Here is a 22,151-nt window from a genome sequence, read left to right as displayed (position 1 = left end):
GCTAGCTTGTACATGTAGTCGAATTAATATAAACTCTTGCTGCCTTTCCTTATTATTGTTATTTTTAATTTCCGTCAAAACAATTCTTTTCAAATTCGACAGGAGGTGCTACTTCAGAGGTCAAAGGTTAGTAGATGCATTGAATGTACTTAACAACGAGAGAACAGCAGTGATTGAACCTAGCAAATGCTAGGTTCCAATGACCTTATTTCCTTAGTCTGCCCTCCGTCATTTTTTTCAACAACCCCAAATTTTTTTGTAATATACATATCAAAAGAATTGCCTTTTAAGGCTGATTCTAAATATATAATTTTTATTAAGTTTAACTTAACCCATATTAAGTTAGGAATTTAAAAATTAATTATTGTAATATGAACTGTAGCGTCCTGTGTAATCATTTCCCTAATATTATTTCTATTTGGTTCCTAGATACAATCTACTTGTAGGCTAATTTGAATATAAGGGATTATCGGCTTCACTCTATTTGGTTTCTACTATCAGACCGTGTTTTATCTGATATACACTCTATCTCATATTCGACTAAACTGTACTGATTTATAATTATACTAGACTTGAGGGTGGTTCGTCATTGAGTAACTGTAAGAGTGGACCAGAATTATCAATTTTAGCTATCCCAAAAGGATGCAATGCCTTCTCTTTTTCCCTAATGTGGGCTTTTATTCTATGTAAACAAGCAAAATACTTTTCAAACTCTGGGTTGTTTTACATCTACATGGCTCAAAAGCAGCCATGGTTTAAAATTCAAATTTGAACCTTCTTCTGACTCATTTCGCGCATATAAGTCAGAATTGAAATTTTTCTAACACTATTATTCAAATGAAAGTCCTCTGTGTAGGTAAAGAAGGCCTTTTTAAGACATATCCCCGTGCCTCCATGGTCTGTGATTATCGGTTTCTCTCACCCAATTTCTTGCCTTATTCAGATTTCCCATCACAGCTGGGTAACAATTCTTTTTTTCACTTCCATCAGCGACTTTTGCTAAGCTCCCACATTTGTTTTCATACTTATAAGGTTACTTTTCCGTTTTTTTCATCCCTTTCCTCAAGTGCTTTAATTACATATTTATATATCTTTATCTTCCCTTTGCTTGTGGTGTTAAACAACTAACCTAGTATTCGGGTTAGCTTTAAGAAGGTAATTCTAATGCTTACTACTTCGTAAAATGTCATATTTTCGAAGCGTCTCTACTCCCAAAACCCTCGGAAATGGCAGCTTCTAACCTATAATTGTTCGGACCACAATTTATGTGCTTCCTTTGCTAAATTGTAGCAGTGTTATCCTTGAACAATAAGTTTACAGCCTGTACCTGTAGTAAGGCTGACATATGAACCTATTTGCTATTATTATGCCTGAAATTCTTCTGTATCTACCAACGTTTCATTGGTCAAGCTAGATTTTTTTTTCTTTACGTACTATCTTTTATTTTATTCCTTTAATTCGCGGTACGAATACTTTATTGTTTATTGATATACGGCACTACTGCATTGCATTTATTACTAACACTGGGCAAACTACTCATTATGCACTTACTTCTACTTGCTAAAAACTAGATACTGTATTTTTTTTCTATTTGACAACTCTTGATTGAGCCTTTTTTCCATTTTTTCAATTGTACCCATATCTTTGAGGGGACACAAATCTACTTCTAATATCCAAAGTTCGAGCAAAGCTGCTCGAAGTTTTGTTAATTCGAGTGCCGCTAAAAGCGAAGTCTATTTACTTTCCCCTTTTGAACAAAGTCATTTGTGTTTCAATATACAATTTTTATTTGGTCCTCTTGGCCCAGTTTTTCCAACCACCACCAGCTGTGGTAAAGGGATTTTTATGGTTGTATCGTGAAATTGCGGTAGATGCCTTGATTTCTCCCTTTATAGGGCAGAAAAACTACGGCCCTAAGGTAATTAAACTTTGGTAGCGTGCCTTACGCTATGACCTGACTAATGAGGCGTACCATCTGGGTATAGTCGAGGGACTAAATGTAGATTGTAGAGAGGTTGGCTATAATACAATACTTTTATTAAGTTAACATACACTAGTACAGGGATTGAAAATAGATATATATTCTGCTGGGACTGATTGTCCCAGAGACACCACAAGTATCAGAAGTTTACTATAATACATAATACAAAAGGATACTTAGACATTTACAATAAGCTGACAATATTCCAAAGTATTTCTAAATCAACGGACCAGAGGTCAGTCTGGCATAAGATTAGTATGAGGCTGCCCGTTCCCATAAAATTATTTTATAAATTTTGTCAACCACACCTTATTAGGACCCACTGACGCACATAGCTAGGAAATGGTGATTTCTCAATATCCTATTAAGCATACACCTGCCAGGATATATTCCTTGTCTTAATAAAAATGGTATTTCGAAACTTTTGTATTGTCTTAATATTTTACTAAATTCCAAACTGACTTAATTAGAAAGCGTCACAACACTATACTATAGTTAAGTAGCCTATAAAATTTAGTATAGTGAAGAGGTCGTTCTTTTTTATAAAAACATAAACAAAAATTAAACTATATTAAAATTTTTCAGATATTTTTCTCGTTTAAATTGAAAGATTAAAATTATTTCTTAGATACCAAAAATATTTTTGCAGTTTATAACTTTATCGACTGTGAATTGAAAACTAAAATAAAATAAAAATAGATTTTTTTAATTTTTACGTGACGTCCCTCATTACATCATATATGGTTATTAGTACACAATCAGCATTAGATATTACGTCATGTCACTTATTACTTCATATATGGTGGTGATTGCTTAAAAAATCAAATATCTTTGAAAAGACTGCAGTATGAAAAGACATCTAAACTGCAGTTTTTTTTGTAAAGGAGATTCTATCTTTAAACATTTTTGTTTTTTGATTAAGAAAGGTCATAGAACTTTTAATTTCTTTTCAAATAATTCCTCTTGCAAAATTCTAGGAACTCTGAGTCGATAAGATTACTCCTATTAAAAAGAAAAAAAGGCAAACAAATGAACATCTATTCGTGATTTTGCTTCTGGCAAAAAATACAAAATTCAACATTTTTGCAGAAAGGAAAACATTAATATATGTAATTAATGAAATCTATGTTAAATGACAAATTATATGCTTAAATAGATGCCTGATTCTGTTAGGATCGTCTCTTAATATTCCAAAGAAGAAAAAGTCGTAGGCTTTTTCCTGTTTTTAATCGGGTTTTCCGATTCCAGGTTGCAGCGGTAGCTAGCAACCAAGTAAGAGACGATAACTTCCAATGTTAAGAAATATTATAACCCACAACTCCTACAAATAGAGTAAGAGCGACTCGTCTCAATAATAACCAAAACTTTAAAAAAAAGAAATTTTGTTACCAATAGATACATCAATCAAACAGTTCGGGGTAACGAACTGTATAATAAGAGCGAAACGTCTTAAATGTAACTGAAACTCTAAAAGACAGAATTTTAGTATCAATAGCTAAACCAAAATAATTGAATTTTTATTTTGATTTTAAATATATGAATTATATCAAGTTTACTCATATCCATCAAAAGTTACGAGCCTGAGAAAATTTGATTTATTTTAAAAAGAAGGAAAAAATCCCCTAAAAGTCGTATAATCTTAATGAAAAGCACAACATCAGATTCAGCGTATCAGAGAATCCTAATGTAGAGGTTTCAAGCTGCTATCTTCAAAAATATGGAATTTTGTATTTTTGCCAGAAGAATGATCACGGATGCAAGTTTATTCGCCCTTTTTTACTAGGGGTGATCGTATCGACTCAGAGGTCCTAGAATTTTGGACGCGGGCTTGTTTGAAAAGAAATTAAAAGTTCTAAAGCCTTTTATAATAAAAAAAGGTTTAAAAATAGAATCACTTATTTAAAATAACTTATTTATACAACTGCTTTTTTTGTCTTTCCATACTGCAGTCTTTTCAAGAATATTTGAATTCTGAAGCAATTACATAAGGAATCATGTTAAAGATTAATTCAAATACAGAAATGATGAGGCTTATCGTCTGAATACTATCAAGTAAGCATCAATCCGGAGAAACATTAAATATAGACATAATGAAGAGTATCAGTATCGTCAAAATTACATTAAATCAGTCTCTTGGAAACCCAGAAACAAATACACAAGTGATGATTTGTATCGCAGAAATCATATTGAAAAGGTTACTATTTTTAATATTTTGACAAGATACAGAGGGATTGATTTTTCTTCTCGTAAGGAAAAGATGAGAAAAACATTAAACAAAGTCATCAAATTCTACAAAATTTTTAATAGAAGCCACATGTTGACTAAAAACGCACAATCCTGTTTCGTAAGCCTGTCCAAGCCCAATTCGAATCTGGCTAATAAACGGCAATCCAGTTTATTTGTAAGAAATTATAGAAAAATGAGTATATAGGTTCAGCTCTACAGCAAATTTGAATTCACATGTAGAAAACTTAAATACTATCTTTGATATATACAAAAAAAATGTATACAAAGATACAAATCTTTAAGATTACCAGATTGAGATTTAGTCGGATAGACTAGCAAACCAGCGATAAGGCCAGAAATTCAGGAAAAAAAAAGATCATGCATATGCGATAGGAGAAGCCTGGTAAAGAGCAAACCTGGACACAAGCGAAAGAGTGAAAACATATTTTCTTAGAAACTTCTAGTGAGAAACATTTCCCAAAAGACGCTGAGCTAGAAGAAAGAACTATTTTCAGAATAATGAATACAAATCTTCGTATGTTTTGAAAAGACCATGAATATCTTCAACATGATGTCTATTGGAAATAGATAACCATGTTTTAGCAAAGACTCATCTTGATATAGGCCTAAGTTGGACAAAAATTATTTTGTAGGCTTTAATAATGTGTATTTAGGAATTATATAAAGGATTGATAAAGTTCATTATAATTAGGGACTATGTGAGTTTCATCGGATCTAGCTGAAATGCTTATCTATCGATTATATTAAAAGACGATCATCGGAATAACAAACTACTAGATACATTGAATTTAGTTAGCTATTTGATTGTTTGAGGTTTGTATCTTACTATTTCAATTGAGAGAAAGCTGCTGGCTTTTTCCTGTTTGTAATAAGGTTTTACATAAAGTTACATAAAGGCCCAATATAGTTCATCATTAATGGTGTTTATCAATGCGGTTTTTCTTATATAATTATCCATTATTATGTAAAATATATTACTTTTTGGAGGATTTCAAGAAAAAAATTATTTGTTAACTGAAACTAGAATAATTCCTGAAAGATTTAAACAAAAATAATTTTATTTAACGGCAAAATGCAGAAATATTTATGATGTCTGATATTATAGCACAGAACGATCCCAAGTTGTAACTGACGTCATTATAAACTTTTACTATAACGTCATTTATAGTCGTAACCCACTATTATGACGTCACTCGGTTTGCAGCGGTAGCTTGCAACCTAGTAAGAGACGATCACGCCCAATAGTAAAAAAAAATACTGTTAATTCGTAAAAGCAGAGCCAGATAAAAATGTAAGTACACTTTACGAACCGCCATGTCTGAAACCCTTATACAGAAAACTTACCATCCCTTGGATTGAATAACAAGGAAAATATATTGGTTTTAAAATCAAGAAAAGTGGCTGAAACCATGAAATTCCGTTTCAAGCTCATCTCTTTTCTTTTCTTTCAAACAGTTCGTGGTAACGAACTGTAAGTAAGGAGCGACCCGGCTGAATGGTAACCGAAACTCTAGAAAACGGGTTTTTGATACCAATAGATATATCAAAAGAATCAAATTTCAATGCTGATTTCAAATATATAACTTTCATCAAGTTTAGTGCTACCCATCAAAAGTTATGCGCCTGAGAAAATTTGGCTGATTTTCAAAAAAAGGGGGAAATACCCCTAAAAGTTATAGAACCTTAATGAAAATCACACCATCATATTCAGCGTATCAGAGAACCCTACTGTAGAGGTTTCAAGCTCCTATCTAAAAAAATGTGGAATTTTACATTTTTTGCCAGAAGAAAGATCACGGATGCGTGTTTATTTGTTTGTTTTTTTTGTTTTTTTTTCAGGGGTGATCGTATCGACCCAGTGGTCCTAGAATATCGTGGGAGGGCTCATTGGAACGGAAATTAAAAGTTCTAGTGCACTTTTTAAGTGACCAAAAAAAATGAAGGGCAACTAGGCCCCCTCCCACGCTTATTTTTTTCCCAAAGTCCTCCGATCAAAATTTTGAGATAGCCATTTTGTTCAGCATGGTCGAAAATATGATAAATATGTCTTTTAGGATGACTTAATCCCTCGAAGTTCCCAGAGGGAGGGCTAAAAGTTATGAACTTTACCCAATGTTAACATATAGTTTTGGTTATTGGGAAGTATACAGAGGTTTTCAGGAGTTTTTTTTTTGTGGTTGTGGGTGGTAGGGGTGGGTCGGGGGTTATGTTGGAGGATCTGTTCATGACGGACGTTTGCCGGGGGGACGGGAACTGGCCTGGCCGGGGGCGCCGGACTTGCCAGCATTATTTATTGGTTATTGGGAAGTATACAACCATTTTCAGGAAGGATTTTTTCTGGAGGGGGGGGGGCTATAGGAGGGGGTTACTCTGGAGAATATTTCCGTGGAGGATGTTTCAAGGGACATTTCTATGAAGGGGGCGCCGGATTTCCAAGCATTATTTAAAAAACGATCAGAAATTAAATAAAAAAAAAAAAGTTTTTTCAACTGAAATGTAAGAAGTAATATTAGAACATAAGACGAACAGAAACTCTCACGTATTTATGTGGGTTCTCCCCCAAGTCAAAATGTCACTCTTTATGTTACAGTTTTTTTATTTATTTAAAAATAGCTATCTATTATAATTAAACAGCCTTTGTGATTCTGGGGTTTGGGACTGTCCCCTCCTCAACGCCTCACTCTTTACGCTAAAGTTTGACTCTGTCTCACAACTTAATTTTTTAAAACAATAAAAAACTTTAGCGTAAAGAGCGAGGCGTTGAGGAGGGACAGCCCTTTCATATACGGAATAATTACATTTCAACTGAAATGTAAGAAGGAACATTAGAACTTAAAACGAACAGAAATTATAACGTATGTGAGGGGGTTCTCCCCCAAGTCAATACCTCGCTCTTTACGCTAAAGTTTTTTTTTAGTGCTTTCAAAAGAGCTATCTTTTCTAATTAAGCGGCATTTGTGATTCAGGGGTTTGTGAATAAGATATTTTTTTAACTTTTAACGTAAAGAGCGTGGTATTGACTAAGGAGAGAACCCTCTCATATACGTAATAAAAAAAACAATAAAAAAAACAAGCGATACGGCTCAATGGTAATCTAAAATTTTAAAAACGGAATTTTGATGTCAATAAATGTATCAAAATAATGTGTTTATAATGCTGATTCTAAATATATAAATTTTATTAAGTTCAGTATTACTCATCAAAGGCTACGAGCCTGAGAAAATTTACTCGATTTTTTAAAGAGGGGGAAAACATCCCCTACAAGTGAAAGAATTTTAATGAAAATCACACCGTCAGATTCAGCGTATCAGAAAAACCTATTACATAGTTTTCAAGCTCATATCTGCAAAAATCTGCAACTTCGTATTTTTTTGCCAGAAGAAAAATATACAAATATAGAAGTTAGTTACGTAAGTTAATTTGTTAAGACATCCATATAGAAAAAGAAAAGTAAAATTTTTATGCAAATAAAAGCTGCATTAACTAAAAAACGATCATAAATTAAATAAAAAAACAATTTTTTTAAACTGAAAGTAAGGAGCGACATTAAAACTTAAAACAAAGAAAAATTATACCGTATATGAAAGGGGCTGTTCCCTCCTCAGAACTTCACTTTTTAAGCTGAAGTTTGACTCTGTCTCACAACTTTATTTTTTAAAACAATAAAAAACTTTAGCGTAAAGAGCGAGGCGTTGAGGAGGGGACAGCCCCTTTCATATACGGAATAATTTCTGTTCGTTTTAAGTTTTAATGTCGCTCCTTGCTCTCAGTTTAAAAAAATTGTTTTTTTATTTAATTACAGTAAGGACCAATGTCTATCTCATAGTAACTGATACAAAAGGTTTTTTGTAATCTTGGTTGCAGCGGTGGCTAGCAAACTAGTAAGAGACAATCTCGTCCAATACTAATCCAGGTTGCAGTGGTAGTTATAATAGAGATCTGTGTAATGGCTCATTTTAAAAGAAATTACTGTGTATAGAAATATTTTGTAATTAAGAAAAAAAATTATTGATGTAAAATAAATATTTACGATATGGTAAAAACGAACTCTAGGCCATAGTAACTAATTTAATTTTGAAAAGAAGGAATTACGGAAGAAACCTGAATGGTTGTATAAGTAAGCTGAAAGTTATAAAAAAGCTCCACTGAGATTTGAACTCAGATCGCAGGACTTCATGTCCTAAGTGCTAACCATTACACCAAGAAATTTTCATATTAGAAAAAATTTAAACAGTGTGTGATAAAGTAAAGACCGAACAATAACCACCAATATTGCAATGACGTCATTTTCCAACATAATTTTGAATTGATCTTAACAGTATCTAAAAATGTTTCTTTTAAATATCCAGGTTTCAGCGGTAGCTAGCAACCTAGTAATCCTGCAGAGATACCTGAAACCTAATTCAACAAAATTTACGATAAGGTACGGATTTTAGCCCATAGTAACTAAAGGAAGATTATAATTTAAGATTCAAACAAGTAATTTGTTTGCTTTGGTATAAAATACAGGGCGGTGGTGGAATTTGAACCCATGCCTCTGAAGAAACTGGTGGCTAACGCAAGTGCCTTAGACCACTCGACCACGCAGCCTTGCATGACTATGTGAATATTACATTTCAGGGAAGCTTTTGCGAAGATTTATGGTTAAGACTGTGTACTTCCTGGGGTTTAAGACAATTAAATTACAATTAAAAGCTTATTAGATTTTCATTCCAGAAAAAATTCAATTGAATTTTAAAAATGATGACCTCCTTAATTGGATTATTCTATTTTGTTTTATTGGTTATCGGAGACCCCTTGGTGCAAGGAAAGACAAAATTAGGTGGTCATCATAAGTTCATTGCTAGTGGTAAATATCCAAGTCTTGTTATTATCAAAAACGTCGAACAGCTAGTTCAACATCTCTCTAATTTAAATTGTACATTATAAAAAATTACAAATTTGCAAAGATTCATACGGGTTTCCTCTTTTCTGAGAACAAATGTATTTTGGACGGAGGATGATTTAGTTTTTGATTTAAATCTAAGAAGTTTAAAACAAATAACTAAAAAAATAGGTAAAGCACTTTTATTTAACTAGATCTTTCGGTTGCTTTTCAGTTCTGTTTTTACTCTATTTACATTTGAAAAATATAGTATTTATTTTTGAACAAACACGGTGTTAGTGTTATAAGAAACTGAAAATGTTTTTGCCATTCTTTTTTTTACCAAAAGTCATAAAATATGTATAAAATCGGCATTTCATTGTTATGGAAATCTAAGATAAACTCTGTGGAATTTAAGGAATATCTTGGAAAAAAATGAAAATTATTGCGAATTGGGTCTTATGCTTAATTTTTCCACCTACCTCCTCCCTCCAGAATCCTAAAATGCCATTAGTCTTTAAGAACATTATGAGAACCTCACAAATAAGTTCAATTTTTGAAGCAACCTGCATTATGCGTGGTTTCTAAAATATTCAAAGGAGTTTCTTATATTTAGTTTTTTCTTCTTCCTTATCTTCATATTTTCTTCTGAATCCTACAAGCCATATTGCACCGCTTTGTATAAACCATTTTGTTTCCCATTTTTCTAGTTTGGCATCAAATTTAGCTGCAGACTTCCGCATTTATAAATCTATTGCTCAGTTTCCTTATTAATTTATTTTTAGCTACATGAACCTTTTTTTGGAATTCTATTCTTTTTCACCGGAATGATCAGTGGCTGTTTAGTCATTATAAAGTATAAAGATTGGCAACCATCTGCAGACAGTGAAATTGAAAGGCAAAGAGCTGGTATTTCTATGGGAGTAAGTTCAAGTTTATAAATTTCAAGTTCAAGTTTAGGTGTATATATTTCAGTTTATTTCTAAGGGATTGGTATCGTCTTGGATTTAAATAGTCTTAGGAAGAAGAATTTAGAGTACGTTTCAATTGTAAAAACATCAAGAGAGTATGGTTTCTACGTCATTGTTGTAAGGACAATTGTAATTGTGGTTATAAGCCTACTGATTTTAATTTGGCTGTTACAAAAAGTGATTTTTCATATGAGAATATCGGTTGTAACATTATTTTAAATAAGCAAATAGAAACACATGAACTTTACAATATGAATCATAATAGTATCATTGACTTCACAAACAGATTCGATAAAAATGAAGGTGCACTATATTAGGGAAAATGTGACACTGACTTTACACGCCAGGATCAGTACAAGTTGAACCCCAAGGATTTTCCACCACTAATCTTTGTCGACGGCGATTACCACCTAATTTTATTAATAAACAAATTTACAAACACCATTAAAACACTTTATTCTCAGTGCACTGAAATCAATTTTATACAGGTAGGACAGGGTATTTTCTACTATGATTTCATTCAGTCGAGAATTGTCTACATAAATGTCGAAAAATTCATCGGAAGTATAGTCACGACATCAAAAAATAAAATATAGTAATCTATGAAAACCACAGCTTTTGGTTCATAGATCTTGTAATTGCTTCCGATTTTGAATAATTGATTTCCCACTTCTTTCAAGGACGATTATCATGTGAAGTGTTTATAATGCATATGATAGACTAAGAGGATGAAAAAATTCCATTTTTTTGCTGTTGAAAGATGTATAGCCAATGCGCAGTCTGCACAGTCGATGGCCTACTATTAACATTGATAATGGTATTGTGAGAATTTTGAATTCGTTCAAAGAGATCCGAGGGTACACAATAGTATTTGTATTTGTACATGCATGAATCCATGTTAAATACATCGATTATTTCATTTGTGTTCATGGTGCCAAGTCTAATAGAACACTACTTTCAGGGGTAATATCCAAAAAACTTTCAGATGTATTTAGTGGGATTAATCTCCGTCAACGGCTAGGCAAAGGTAAACTCTAAACTTGCAGTGCCCGTTCGGACAAAACTCATATCTTGAGTACAAGCCAAGTCCAAGACAATCATACCGTGACTTTTTGCGAAGATTGTGTCAGTTGTACCATTTTCAAAGAGCTGTGAATCTTGATCCAGGGATTGCGTTTTCAATTCATATAGGGGAATCCAAACATTTCAAATTCATGTGGAGAACTTATCCATGATCCTATGGCAGTAGCACTTCTTACAATTGCCAATGCAAGTTTTGAAGGGACTTCACTATTGATAAATGAAGAGTCTGTATAGTTACTTGAACCAGTGGCAATATGGCGTTGATTGGTGATCGTGTGAGGAACGAGCAGTTTGATATTGTTTCCAGAGGCGCTTAATTTTTCAATTGCCAAAGCAACAGAACTCATAAGCTGTTGTCTCCGTACATAAAGTATTGCCAAGATGAGATTGACATTTGCATCGGATGATGCATTAAGTAATTTCTCAAGGTGAACTTGGACGGAGCGAGTTGTAAATTTATGTCATTAACATTCGGGGGTATCCATTGAGGTATATTAAATATTTGATGATTTAATTTACCAAATAAATGATACTCCTTGCTCACTGTGCAAGTTAGGTAATCCTCAGCATCAACATTCGACCTATAATCGTAGACCACCACTAGAACTCGCAATTTTTATAGGACTTTGGAGTCATCAACATGGATTCTATGTAGTATGTATAGTTTGATAGATTTTTGCTAGTACTCACCGATGTTCCATTTATGTAGACAAATATATGCCTAAACAAATTGCATGGTAAGCAATTTTCATAGGATAATCCATCGGTAGCGGTGGGAGCTTTATTGTCAGACTTTTTCCTTCTAACAACTTTTAAATCAATAAATGTGGATGATAATTCTATGAAGTGGTCTTCATTGGAATAAATTTGAAAATCTGCGTTTTGAATAGGTGACTGTTGGGTGAGATTCCTTGTTGGATAAATTTGTCATTTCAGTCTAAGAAAAGAAATCCTTTTTCGATGTATACCCCAAAGCCACCTTTGGCCAACACAGCTACGCACGCGCCTCATTCACAGCCTTCCTGCTTACACTCTCCCAGGAAGTCTCCCTGTCCCTAAAATATTTCCTTACGACATCCTCCCACCCCAGACGAGGATGACCTGCTTCCCGTTTGGTCCTAAACGGTTTAATTTGCTAACTACAGAGACCAGACTAAAGCCTCTATAATTACCACACTCGTTCTTATCACCTTTCTTATGCAGTGGTTTAATCAAGGTTTTTTAAAATCGCTAGGTACTTCCCCTTCTTCAAAATCTTATTCATTATCTTCAGTAGCTTATTTCTAACCTCACAGCCACCATATTTAAGAAACTCATTCACCGCACTAACAGCACATGCAGCCAAATTAATTTTTAATCCTTTTAGTACTGTCGTTAGTCTATATATATATATATATATATATATATATATATATATATATATATATATATATATATATATATATATATATATATATATATTATATATATCCCCTACCTTTTTTAAAACCGCATTGTTCTTCTCTTAAAACTTTGTCTTCAACGATGCTCAGTCTAAAAAGTATCATATTACTAAATGATTTAGTACCTACAGAGACCAGACTAATGCCTCAATAATTACGACACTCAGTCTTATCACCTTTCCTATACAGTGGTTTAATTAAGGTTTTCTAAAATTGTTTGGTACTTCCCCTTTTTCAAAATCTTATTCGCAATCTTCAGTAGCTTATTTCTAACCTCAGAGCCACCATATTTAAGAAACTCATTCATCACACTATCAACACCTGCAGTTTTATTATTTTTCAATCCTTTTAGTACTGTCAATAGTTTATATATATATATATATATATATATATATATATATATATATATATATATATATATATATATATATATATATATATATATATATATATATATATATATATATATATATTTATATATATATACGGCTAAAAACCAAAAAACTAAAGTTTAAATATAGTTCCCGGAGTGAGAAACCCTTTGTTTATACTGCGTCTCATATAAGCACCGGGTAATGCCTATTTGTTCTCGAAGTACAATTCTTGCGTGACTTCTGGATTCTAGACACGTACCAATTGTTTTACCCCCTCCCCCCCCCAATAAAAAAAAAATAAATAAATACTATTAAAAAATTTGTGTCAAAGAACATATTCTCTATCAAGCTGAAAATAAATTTGTGCGAAATCAACCGTAATAAACCGTAATACACTAACCGTAATACAATAAACAAGAATAAACCGTAAGAAATCTATGTCAAAGAGCATTTCTCTCTCAAGCAGAAAATAAATTTGTTCATTGTTACAAAATGTATAATTTATTCATAAAAAATAAATTGTGTGCTATTGAGCATCAAAATGGCATTAAAAAAATATTAATAATGAATAATATCCCGCATCTTTACAGGCCACCATATCTTGAACCAAGTCTAGAATGGCAGAGTTGATCTAGGAAATATTATACGCCTTTTTTTCAATTATCTATGGCTTTGAGTGATTTTAAAAACCTTACACGAATAAAAAATGATATTTTTTTTTTAGTAATCAGAAAATTTGTTTTATTATAATATTAGTCTGAAAATTTCGTATTGTCAACTAACAAAGCATGTCAACTTCTTATAAACTACCCGGCAAGTTCTCGACTTAAAGGTTATATTTATGAAAACTCTTAGTCCGTTTGAGCTAAGAGATGGCAGAAAATAATAGAATTTTACTAAATTGGATTTTGAATATATTGAATCTTTTTTTTCACTGGCTTGCATTATCCTCGTTTCTCCCTTAGTTTTGTGATTAGCCAGGGTGGTCTGATAAAAAACTTATTAATCTTCCTCTATCAGAATTTAGCATATTTGGCTGTTTTTGTTTCAGGTACTGTTAGTAACCAACAGTCTTCTCTTCCTCGCTGACACAGTCTATGGAATCCTCACAATCTTCTCTTCTCGGTGCCGCAGCAACGAAATGTAAGAACAATATCTTTCCCTCTATACATATGAGAGTAAAATATGCTATTGATAGTACTATTAATTTCATCGGGTATGTTTGATAATACCAAATTAACAATTAGCATCCCAGAATAAAATTCCCTGGGTAACAACATCAGGAAACTACCACCCGAACTATTAATCCAAAATGGTTCAAGGCATGGACGCCCATAAGGGGCAGGGGGCTTTAACTCCCCGCCCTGGTTGAATGATGCTACCTTATATTTGTATTAATTTTAAAAGATTTTTCCACAAAGCAAGTTTTTCAAACAAAAGTAAAGAGCTCCATTAAGCCAAAAATGGGCAGAAATAAAGTCAAATAAGCTTCAAAGCGTAAAACTCCCTCAAGTCACTATCAGCAAATAAATGAAACTCAATACGAACAGAAATTAGAATGAAAAGCCAAGTCAAACTCAAAACGAGCAAAAATTAACATTAGTAGGGTTTGCAACCCTCATGCCTTCTCAAGACCAGAACATAATTTAGGCTTTACTGAAAAAAAAAATGACCCTGGATTGTCAGTTTAATATACATATACTGATATTCATTCCCTAAAGTCTTAATTTTTGTTATTTATTTAAGTGAAAGAAAGTGAAAACATTAAGAACGTATTTTGTTTTCAGTAAAGCGCAAATTGTGTTCTGGTCTTTAGAAGGCATGGGGGTTATCATCCCTACTAATATTAGTGTTCTAACAATATTTTTATTTCTTTTTCAGTGTTTTTTCTATAAGAATCCACAGTTTGGTTTGCTTTTTGTATGTTGGGAGAAGCTTTTTTAACTTTTTTTAATCCTGAGAAATAGTATTTTTCAATTTAATTTTATATTGCCTCAAGTTTACCTAAAAGATAAAACTTAATCTTTCCCCAAAGATTATATCTATGCTTTTTGACAACCTGGATACACTTACACCCTATTTATATATTTAAATTGTACGAGAAGAAGCCGTAATAGTACTAGCCCTGAAAACTGCAACTAAATACCCTCAGTCGTTCTCGATATATTGATGAAGGAGTGTCTTATTGGCAACCGTAAACACAATGCGTTTTGATTTAGTTTTAAAGTAACATTTTTTTTTATAGTATAATGGGCCAAATGCATAATTGGGGAATGTTGGTTGATATGCCCGATAAGACATAGACATAGTTGCTAAAGACATAGTTACTGGACTTAAGAAGAACCGTAATTTTTAATTTAAGATATAGAATAAAACTTTGCTACTAACATATATTGTAATTCAAGAATGTCATTGATTTTCTTCGAAAAACGACAAAGTTTGAACATTATTGCAAAAACATTCAACATATTCAAAATCCAATTTAGCTAGATCCTATTATTTCCTACTATCTCGTAGCTCAAACGGACTATGATTTTTCTTGAAAATGATCTCCAAGTCAAGAACTTGCCGGCTAATTTAGTAAAACTTAACATGGCATGTTAGTTGATAATACAAAATTTTCACACTAATATTACAATTCAAAAAAAAAATGTGGGATTATTAATGAATTCCTAATTTATTTATTTGTGTTGGGTTTTAAAATCGCTCAAAACCATAAATAATTGGAAAAATAGTGTATAATATTGCCTAGATCAACTCTGCAATTCTAGATGTGGTTCAAGATATGGCGGCTTTAAAAGACACGGGATATTATTCATTATTAGTATTTTTTAATTTCAGTTTGATCCTCAATAATACACAACATAGTTTTATGAATAAATTAAGCGTTTTGTAACAATGAACAAATTAATTTTCAGCTTCGAAGAGAATAGGTTCCTTGATAGATTTTTTATAGTTTTTTTTTTATTTTAGCCTCCTACTTTTCGTTCATTTTATGTCCAATTATATTTACTTATTTTTATAATAGTTATAAACAAGAATAGATATAAATAAAATAATAAACCATAATCTTGTTTCTTGTTTTTAACCAAATATCTTGTTTCTTGTTTTGTTTTTTTCTTTTTTTCCCGTACGTACCACACATCACTTTAATGCATTTGTCTGGTATACCATACAAGGATAAGACCTTTGCTAAAGCTCTTCTATCAACAGAATCGAACACTTGCTTATAATCTTTGAAACTGAGGACCAAAGGTGTTTGATAACTCAGGTACTTCTCAATTATTAACATAAGAGTATAAATTTGTTTGACACATCCTCTACCTTTTCTAAAACTGCACTGTTCTTCTCTTAAAACTTTGTTTACAGCATCTCCAAGTCTAAAACGTATCATATTACTAAGTAATTTGCTACCTACAGAAACCAGACTAATGCCCCGAGAGTTACCACGTGCACTTTTGTCACCTTTCTTATGGATTATGGTATTGATTAAGGTTTTCTAAAATCTCTAGGTTATTCCCCTTTTTAAAAAATCATATTCATAGTTTTTAGTAACATATCTATAGCCTCAAGACACTCATTTACCACATTATCACCGCCTGGAGCCTTATTATTTTTTATCCTCTTAGTACTCTCACTATTTCTTCCTCCCCAAAAAAAATCTTCCGTTGCATGCAAGGTATAACTTTTTTATTATCACTAATTATGACCCCGTTCCTATCTTTAACTGGGACTACTGAAATATAACCTTCATAAAACCCTTAATTTATTTAAGAATATAATTTGGCCTATTTATTATCATACTGGGGGTTTAAGTATTTGGTCAGCACCCGTACCCTAAACTAACATAACCTGACGTAGCCTAATCCCAACCATAACGTGCATATACTCAGATTATACAAGTCCAATGCATTCTATCACCTGTCACTTATCGTTTTTGCTATGAAACCAGTTTTCTTAGATCTAACCTAAGCGTAATTGTTAAGTATATTTTGTTTAATTAACAAGTACCTTTTAATGTTTTTGTATGTAAATTAGGTTCATTAAATTGTAAGTGCGTATTCAACCCTGGTAAGTTACTGGGAAATTCTGGAGAAAATAGTAACGGAAAAGTTTCTCAAAAATTCTTGAATTACTTTTATATTTACGTTGATGTACAAGAAAATCGTAATTTGTTAATTTAATATATCAAATATTTGGCTACCAACATGTCTTATGATTCAACCATGTGACAGATATTCATCAAAAATGACGAAACTTCTTTCAATAACATTCAACATAATTAAAATCCAATTCTCATACACCACTTTCCAACTATCTCATGCCTCAATTTAACTACAGTTTATGATTCTTCTCGAAAACAACCTCCAAGTCAAGAGGCTGTAGTTAGTTTATTAAAAAACAAATATCCTTTGTTAATTAATAATGCTAAATTCTCAAACCTGCATAGGAAATACGTACGCACCGAAGAATAATTTCTCTAATAAGTTTTAAAAACGCTCAACATCATAGATAATGAAAAGAGACTTGAAATATTTTTCAAATTGACCCTTCCAATATAAACTTGATTCAGTATATAGTGCCCACGAAGGACGTTGGACATAATTCAATATCTGATAATGAGAAATTGTCATTTAAAACTAACTTCACTTTGATATTTAGTAACACACATATTCTGTCTGTAAATTAATTTAAAATTTTGTATCAATTAACAAATTTAATTTTAGCTCGAGAAAAGACATAATTTTCAAATAAATTTAAAACAAAAAAAATTCAATTTTCGCAAGGAAAAAATTTTTTTATAAACAATTTTTCTTGCTTATTTGTTTTTGTTTTTTCAAAAAAAAAGTTGTAATGCAAAAAGGTATAAAATACGTTAGCGAATGCTCTTTTGTAACTGATTGAATAAAAAAACAAGTTGTTTTAACTGAAAGTAAGGAGCAGCATTGAAACTTTAAAACGAACAAAAATTATTCCGTATATGAAAGGGGCTGTCCCCTCCTCAATGCCTCGCTCTTTATGCCAAAGTTTTTTATTGTTTTAAAAAATAGCGTTGTGAGAAAGAGTTAACTTTAGCGTAAAGAGCGAGGCATTGAAGAGGGAACAGCCCCTTTCATATACGAAATAATTTCTGTTCGTTTTAAGTTTTAATGCTGCTCCCTACTTTCAGTTAAAAAAAAAAAATTGTTTTTTATTTCATTTTTGAACTTTTTTGAATTAATTCAGGTTTTGATTTTGGCTCAACGAAAAATTATAACAAAATTTGAATATTAATTTCACTTTTATTTGGTTAAAAGGCTTTCTCGAAAGTTGTTTAATTTCATTTACGAACGTTTTCATTAGAAATAAATAAATGTAACTCACGAATTAACTTACGTTACCTTATTTTTTGCAGTGTCAAGGCTGAAGACCATCAGTCACGTCAATGCAGTTTGTCAATGCAGTGTCAATGCGGAAAACAGAAATGATTGCCACCCTCAGAAAAAGTGGCCCTTCTTCTGGTCCTATTTATCTCTATGAAATTTGTATCTAATAGTGTTCGGATAATTGATAAGCTTTTTGTTTTAAGCTTTTATTTGCTTTCTCATAAGATTTTTTTGCTTTACACATCTATTTAAAATATTCAAATAAATATCTGCACTTGAATGTACAAATTTATTTGGGTAGAAGCTGAAATATGCAGAACATCAGAGGTTACAACGATACTATGATCATCTTTCCCATTTCTCCTCAGAAACAAGGGAAAAAATATGATTATGTCGTAAGGGATCCAAATATTGGGAGCAATTCTATAGATTTAGCAATAAATTGTATATAAGACTAGTTTTTGGCCAGTTATTCGGTCTTTGACCAATATTTCAAAACCCCTAAGCCTTCCCAAGGCCATAACATAATTTGTGTACCGTAAGTAGTATGTGATATATTTCAAATACGAAAAAAAATAAAATAAAGTTCCTCCAGTCAGGACAAATAATGCGAATTCAAACTTACTAATATCTGTTGCTAGATTTAGTAGTGTTATGGTAATTATATCGAGCGATATCATGGTAAGGCTCGCGTCTTTCACCACACGATCCACTTCGTTCCTTAAATAATTCATTACATTTACAGTCTTGAGATTTTCTTAGATATCATTTCGACTTTATCTCTTTGGTAGTTTGCTATGCTAGTTTGTATTTTTTGGACGTGCAAGGTTACGTTCATGGCATTATTCAATTTTTTCACATTGTCCCTCAGGATTTTTAAGTCTTCTTCCGTTGTTAACCCAGAAAAGCGGGAAGTGAGTTCTCCAATGATTGAAATTAGGCTTGTAGAGCTTCGGTATTTACTTCTTCGAAAGAATACTTCAAAAATCCTTGTAGTAGTTTGTTTTGATTTTTGTATTTCCGTGTTAAATAATTCAAATAAGGCTTGTAATCTTTGTCTGTATAATATCAAGAAGGCTTGATGAGTTGACACCTTCTGGGCGTTTTTATCATTTAGATAAGGTAATGGTTCGATACCTTCTTTTGTCGGCTCGTCGGCCATGGCTAGTCTAGCGCATGTACGTTTGCCGTCTATTGTCCAACATTTCTTATGTACGTAATTATCTTCTTCCTCTTTTTTGTAATTATTTTTCTTTTCTTCTGGCTTATGCCCTTGTACTTTTATCGTTTGTATTTCGGTATGCGTCACTGGGATTCTTGCTCTTGCTCTTATAAAAACTTTGCCAAAAGAATGGGTATGCGTAAATGTGGGCCCTGTTGATCATGTCCATTTTGTAAATGTCCTAGGTTTTAGATAAATTAATATAGTCAAATATCTAGGTGATTCTTTACTAAGTTCGATCAATCCTGACACTGTGTTTGCAGAGTTTCCGATGTCGATGACAGTATCTCTTTGGCTGGGGTCTCATATGTAGGTGTGGTTGTCGTGATATCTTCTTCTTTTCCTTCTGTGGGATTTATATAATCATTATCTTGTTGGGTATTTGAGAACTTGTTCCTTGATTTGTCTGATTCTTCTAGGTTGGTATCTTGCATTCTTAGGGGTCTGTTTCTATTTTCCTTTCTTACTTTAGATGATGTCCGTTCAGTGACGTTGTTCTCGGTATTACTCTGCCATAGTTCTTTGAGAAAGGTTCATGGGCTTTGTAGTTCGTTCAGCATTGCGTAATTTCCATCATAGAGGTTTCCTTTCCTAGTAGTCAATAATTTAGGGTTTTCCATAGATTTTATTGCAGTGAAGTCTCTCGACAAGTATTCAAAATTATTCGCTGACCTTTTCCTTCTGTTATCTTTGGTGCTTGTTCCTATTGCCATGTCAATTTCTGCCATTTTCTTATCAAAGTCATCTATTACGAACTTTGATTTCGGTTTTGGGATAAGTGGAATTGGGAACTCTTTATTATCTTTACTATGCATTATTTTACTGGTCTGCAATCCTTTATCCGATCTTAGGAATTAAAATATCGATTCTTTGAGTTTATTCATATTTTTCTCTAGTCTTGTTACTTGTTGGAACAAAGTTACGAAGGGTTTGGGGTCCAATTTCAAAAAAAAAAATTATGCGTTATAGCTGGCTAGCAATGAATTTTTATGCTTAAAGATTAGTCGATACTTTACAGTATCTTGGGCTGCTGCGTGAACAACGAGGATTATGATGACATTCTTAACCCTCATCTTTTTGTTTGCTTCTAGAATTAATTTGTTATTAATTTGTCTATTTTTGCAAAATTTTATTTACTTTGCTGTTTTATATTTTCAGAATAGTTTATGTTTTAAACTTTTAACTTGGGCTATTTCTTTAATTTATATTAATTCAATTTTTTTCACTATTTTATGGCATTTGCCAAACAAAACTGAATTGTAAGCATAATATATAATTTACGTTTATGAATTATATTTTAGGGTTAGCATAGTTATGGAAGTCATAGCTTTACTCTGGTTATGATATGCCTTTACGACTGGTTGTGACATACCTTAAAGACTTAGTGAATGAGTACCATACAACTTAGCTTTATATTATATTTTTATCTTCATACGTCAAGAGTGATATACATATATTTATTTTTTTGATTGTAAATTATTTATTCATTGAGTAAATAATATATAAATACGCTGGTAACCTATTTTTTATTATAACTCATTTATTAAAACTATTATTGTTATTATTACTAGGATTAGTGGAGTCTAGACTAAAGCAAGGTAACTCTTATATATGGGATAAATTTATCCCATAGTTTTATATTCCTATTATTTATAACTACCTAGCATAGAACTTGTAGGGTTACTACACTTAGCATTGAGGTAAATGCATGGTTCTAACTTTGCGTAAACTATGCGCTATTTTACTACTGTTTATTCACTTATTATTAGTATTTTTTGAGAAGGAAAAATTTTGAAAATAGAGGTTATGGTGTTATTTTGTGAATTTATAATTTAGGGCATTGCTTTGATAATTCTATTTGTATACATAATTCTTCCCATGTTCATCTACATTCAATTTTTATATTGACGTATCTTTCGGTAGTACATTACGTGTTTCTAACAACGCTAGCATGGTATTAAGTCGATGAACTTCCCACGATGACACATTTATGCTGAGGAACTTCAATTCAAACACTATGTTTAAATTGATTGATAAACTACGCTATAGTAAATAACACGAAATAGACAATCCTGGAGCAGTGGGCTCGGCAGAAAAAATAACAAACGAAAACTCAGAGAAGAGAGAAAATAACAAAATGAAAAATAAAGTCAAAAAGGGTGAAAAAACGAGGATTTTGTGAGCAAGCGAACCTTTAAAATTACAAAATATTAGCAAATATTTCTAAAAGTACCTCCGCAAAGTCTTCCTCATTGCCAAAAAAAAATAAAAATAGAAAAAAAAAACAAAAAAAACGAGAATCTAACCTTTTGAAGTTTCCTTTACAAAGACAATATATACACTTAATAAAAAACCAGGCAGGAATCATTGAAAACGAAACTTACCAAGACGATTGTGCAAGGATCTTTCGTCTTGCATTAATTTTGGATTGTCTAAACTTTGGGTTTTCAGTATATATTCAAATTTGTTCTTTTGAGTTTTTCCTTGTGAAAATATTGATTGAGTCCTTCAAGATTAAACTGTCGTAAATTGGGCTCAATGAAATATCTCCACTATCTCTATTTATTGCTAAATTTTGGTTCATATATTTTTTTATTTCAA

The 22,151-nt window shown here is 32.1% G+C and overlaps 1 protein-coding gene across 3 annotated transcripts in view; it reads left to right on the top strand.

Moving 5' to 3' along the window:
* LOC148946829 (uncharacterized) overlaps positions 1 to 18,602 on the top strand; it is a 153,013-nt gene extending 134,411 nt beyond the window's left edge. For all 3 annotated transcript variants that reach the window (XM_089096639.1, XM_089096638.1, XM_089096640.1), the window contains 3 exons: positions 9,878 to 10,015; positions 14,014 to 14,105; positions 18,358 to 18,602. In XM_089096639.1, coding sequence (XP_088952765.1) covers positions 9,878 to 10,015; positions 14,014 to 14,105; positions 18,358 to 18,430 — 303 coding nt within the window. In that variant the 3' untranslated portion in view covers positions 18,431 to 18,602. The remainder of the gene's footprint in view (positions 1 to 9,877; positions 10,016 to 14,013; positions 14,106 to 18,357) is intronic.
* Positions 18,603 to 22,151: the final 3,549 nt, after the last annotated feature.

Source organism: Artemia sp. Qi Xiang Cuo, chromosome 11, assembly GCF_049724085.1.
Source record: "Artemia sp. Qi Xiang Cuo chromosome 11, ASM4972408v1, whole genome shotgun sequence".
Lineage (NCBI taxonomy): Eukaryota > Metazoa > Arthropoda > Branchiopoda > Anostraca > Artemiidae > Artemia > Artemia sp. Qi Xiang Cuo.
Note: the sequence above shows the minus strand (reverse complement) of the source record. Positions and strands in the feature narration are given on the sequence as shown.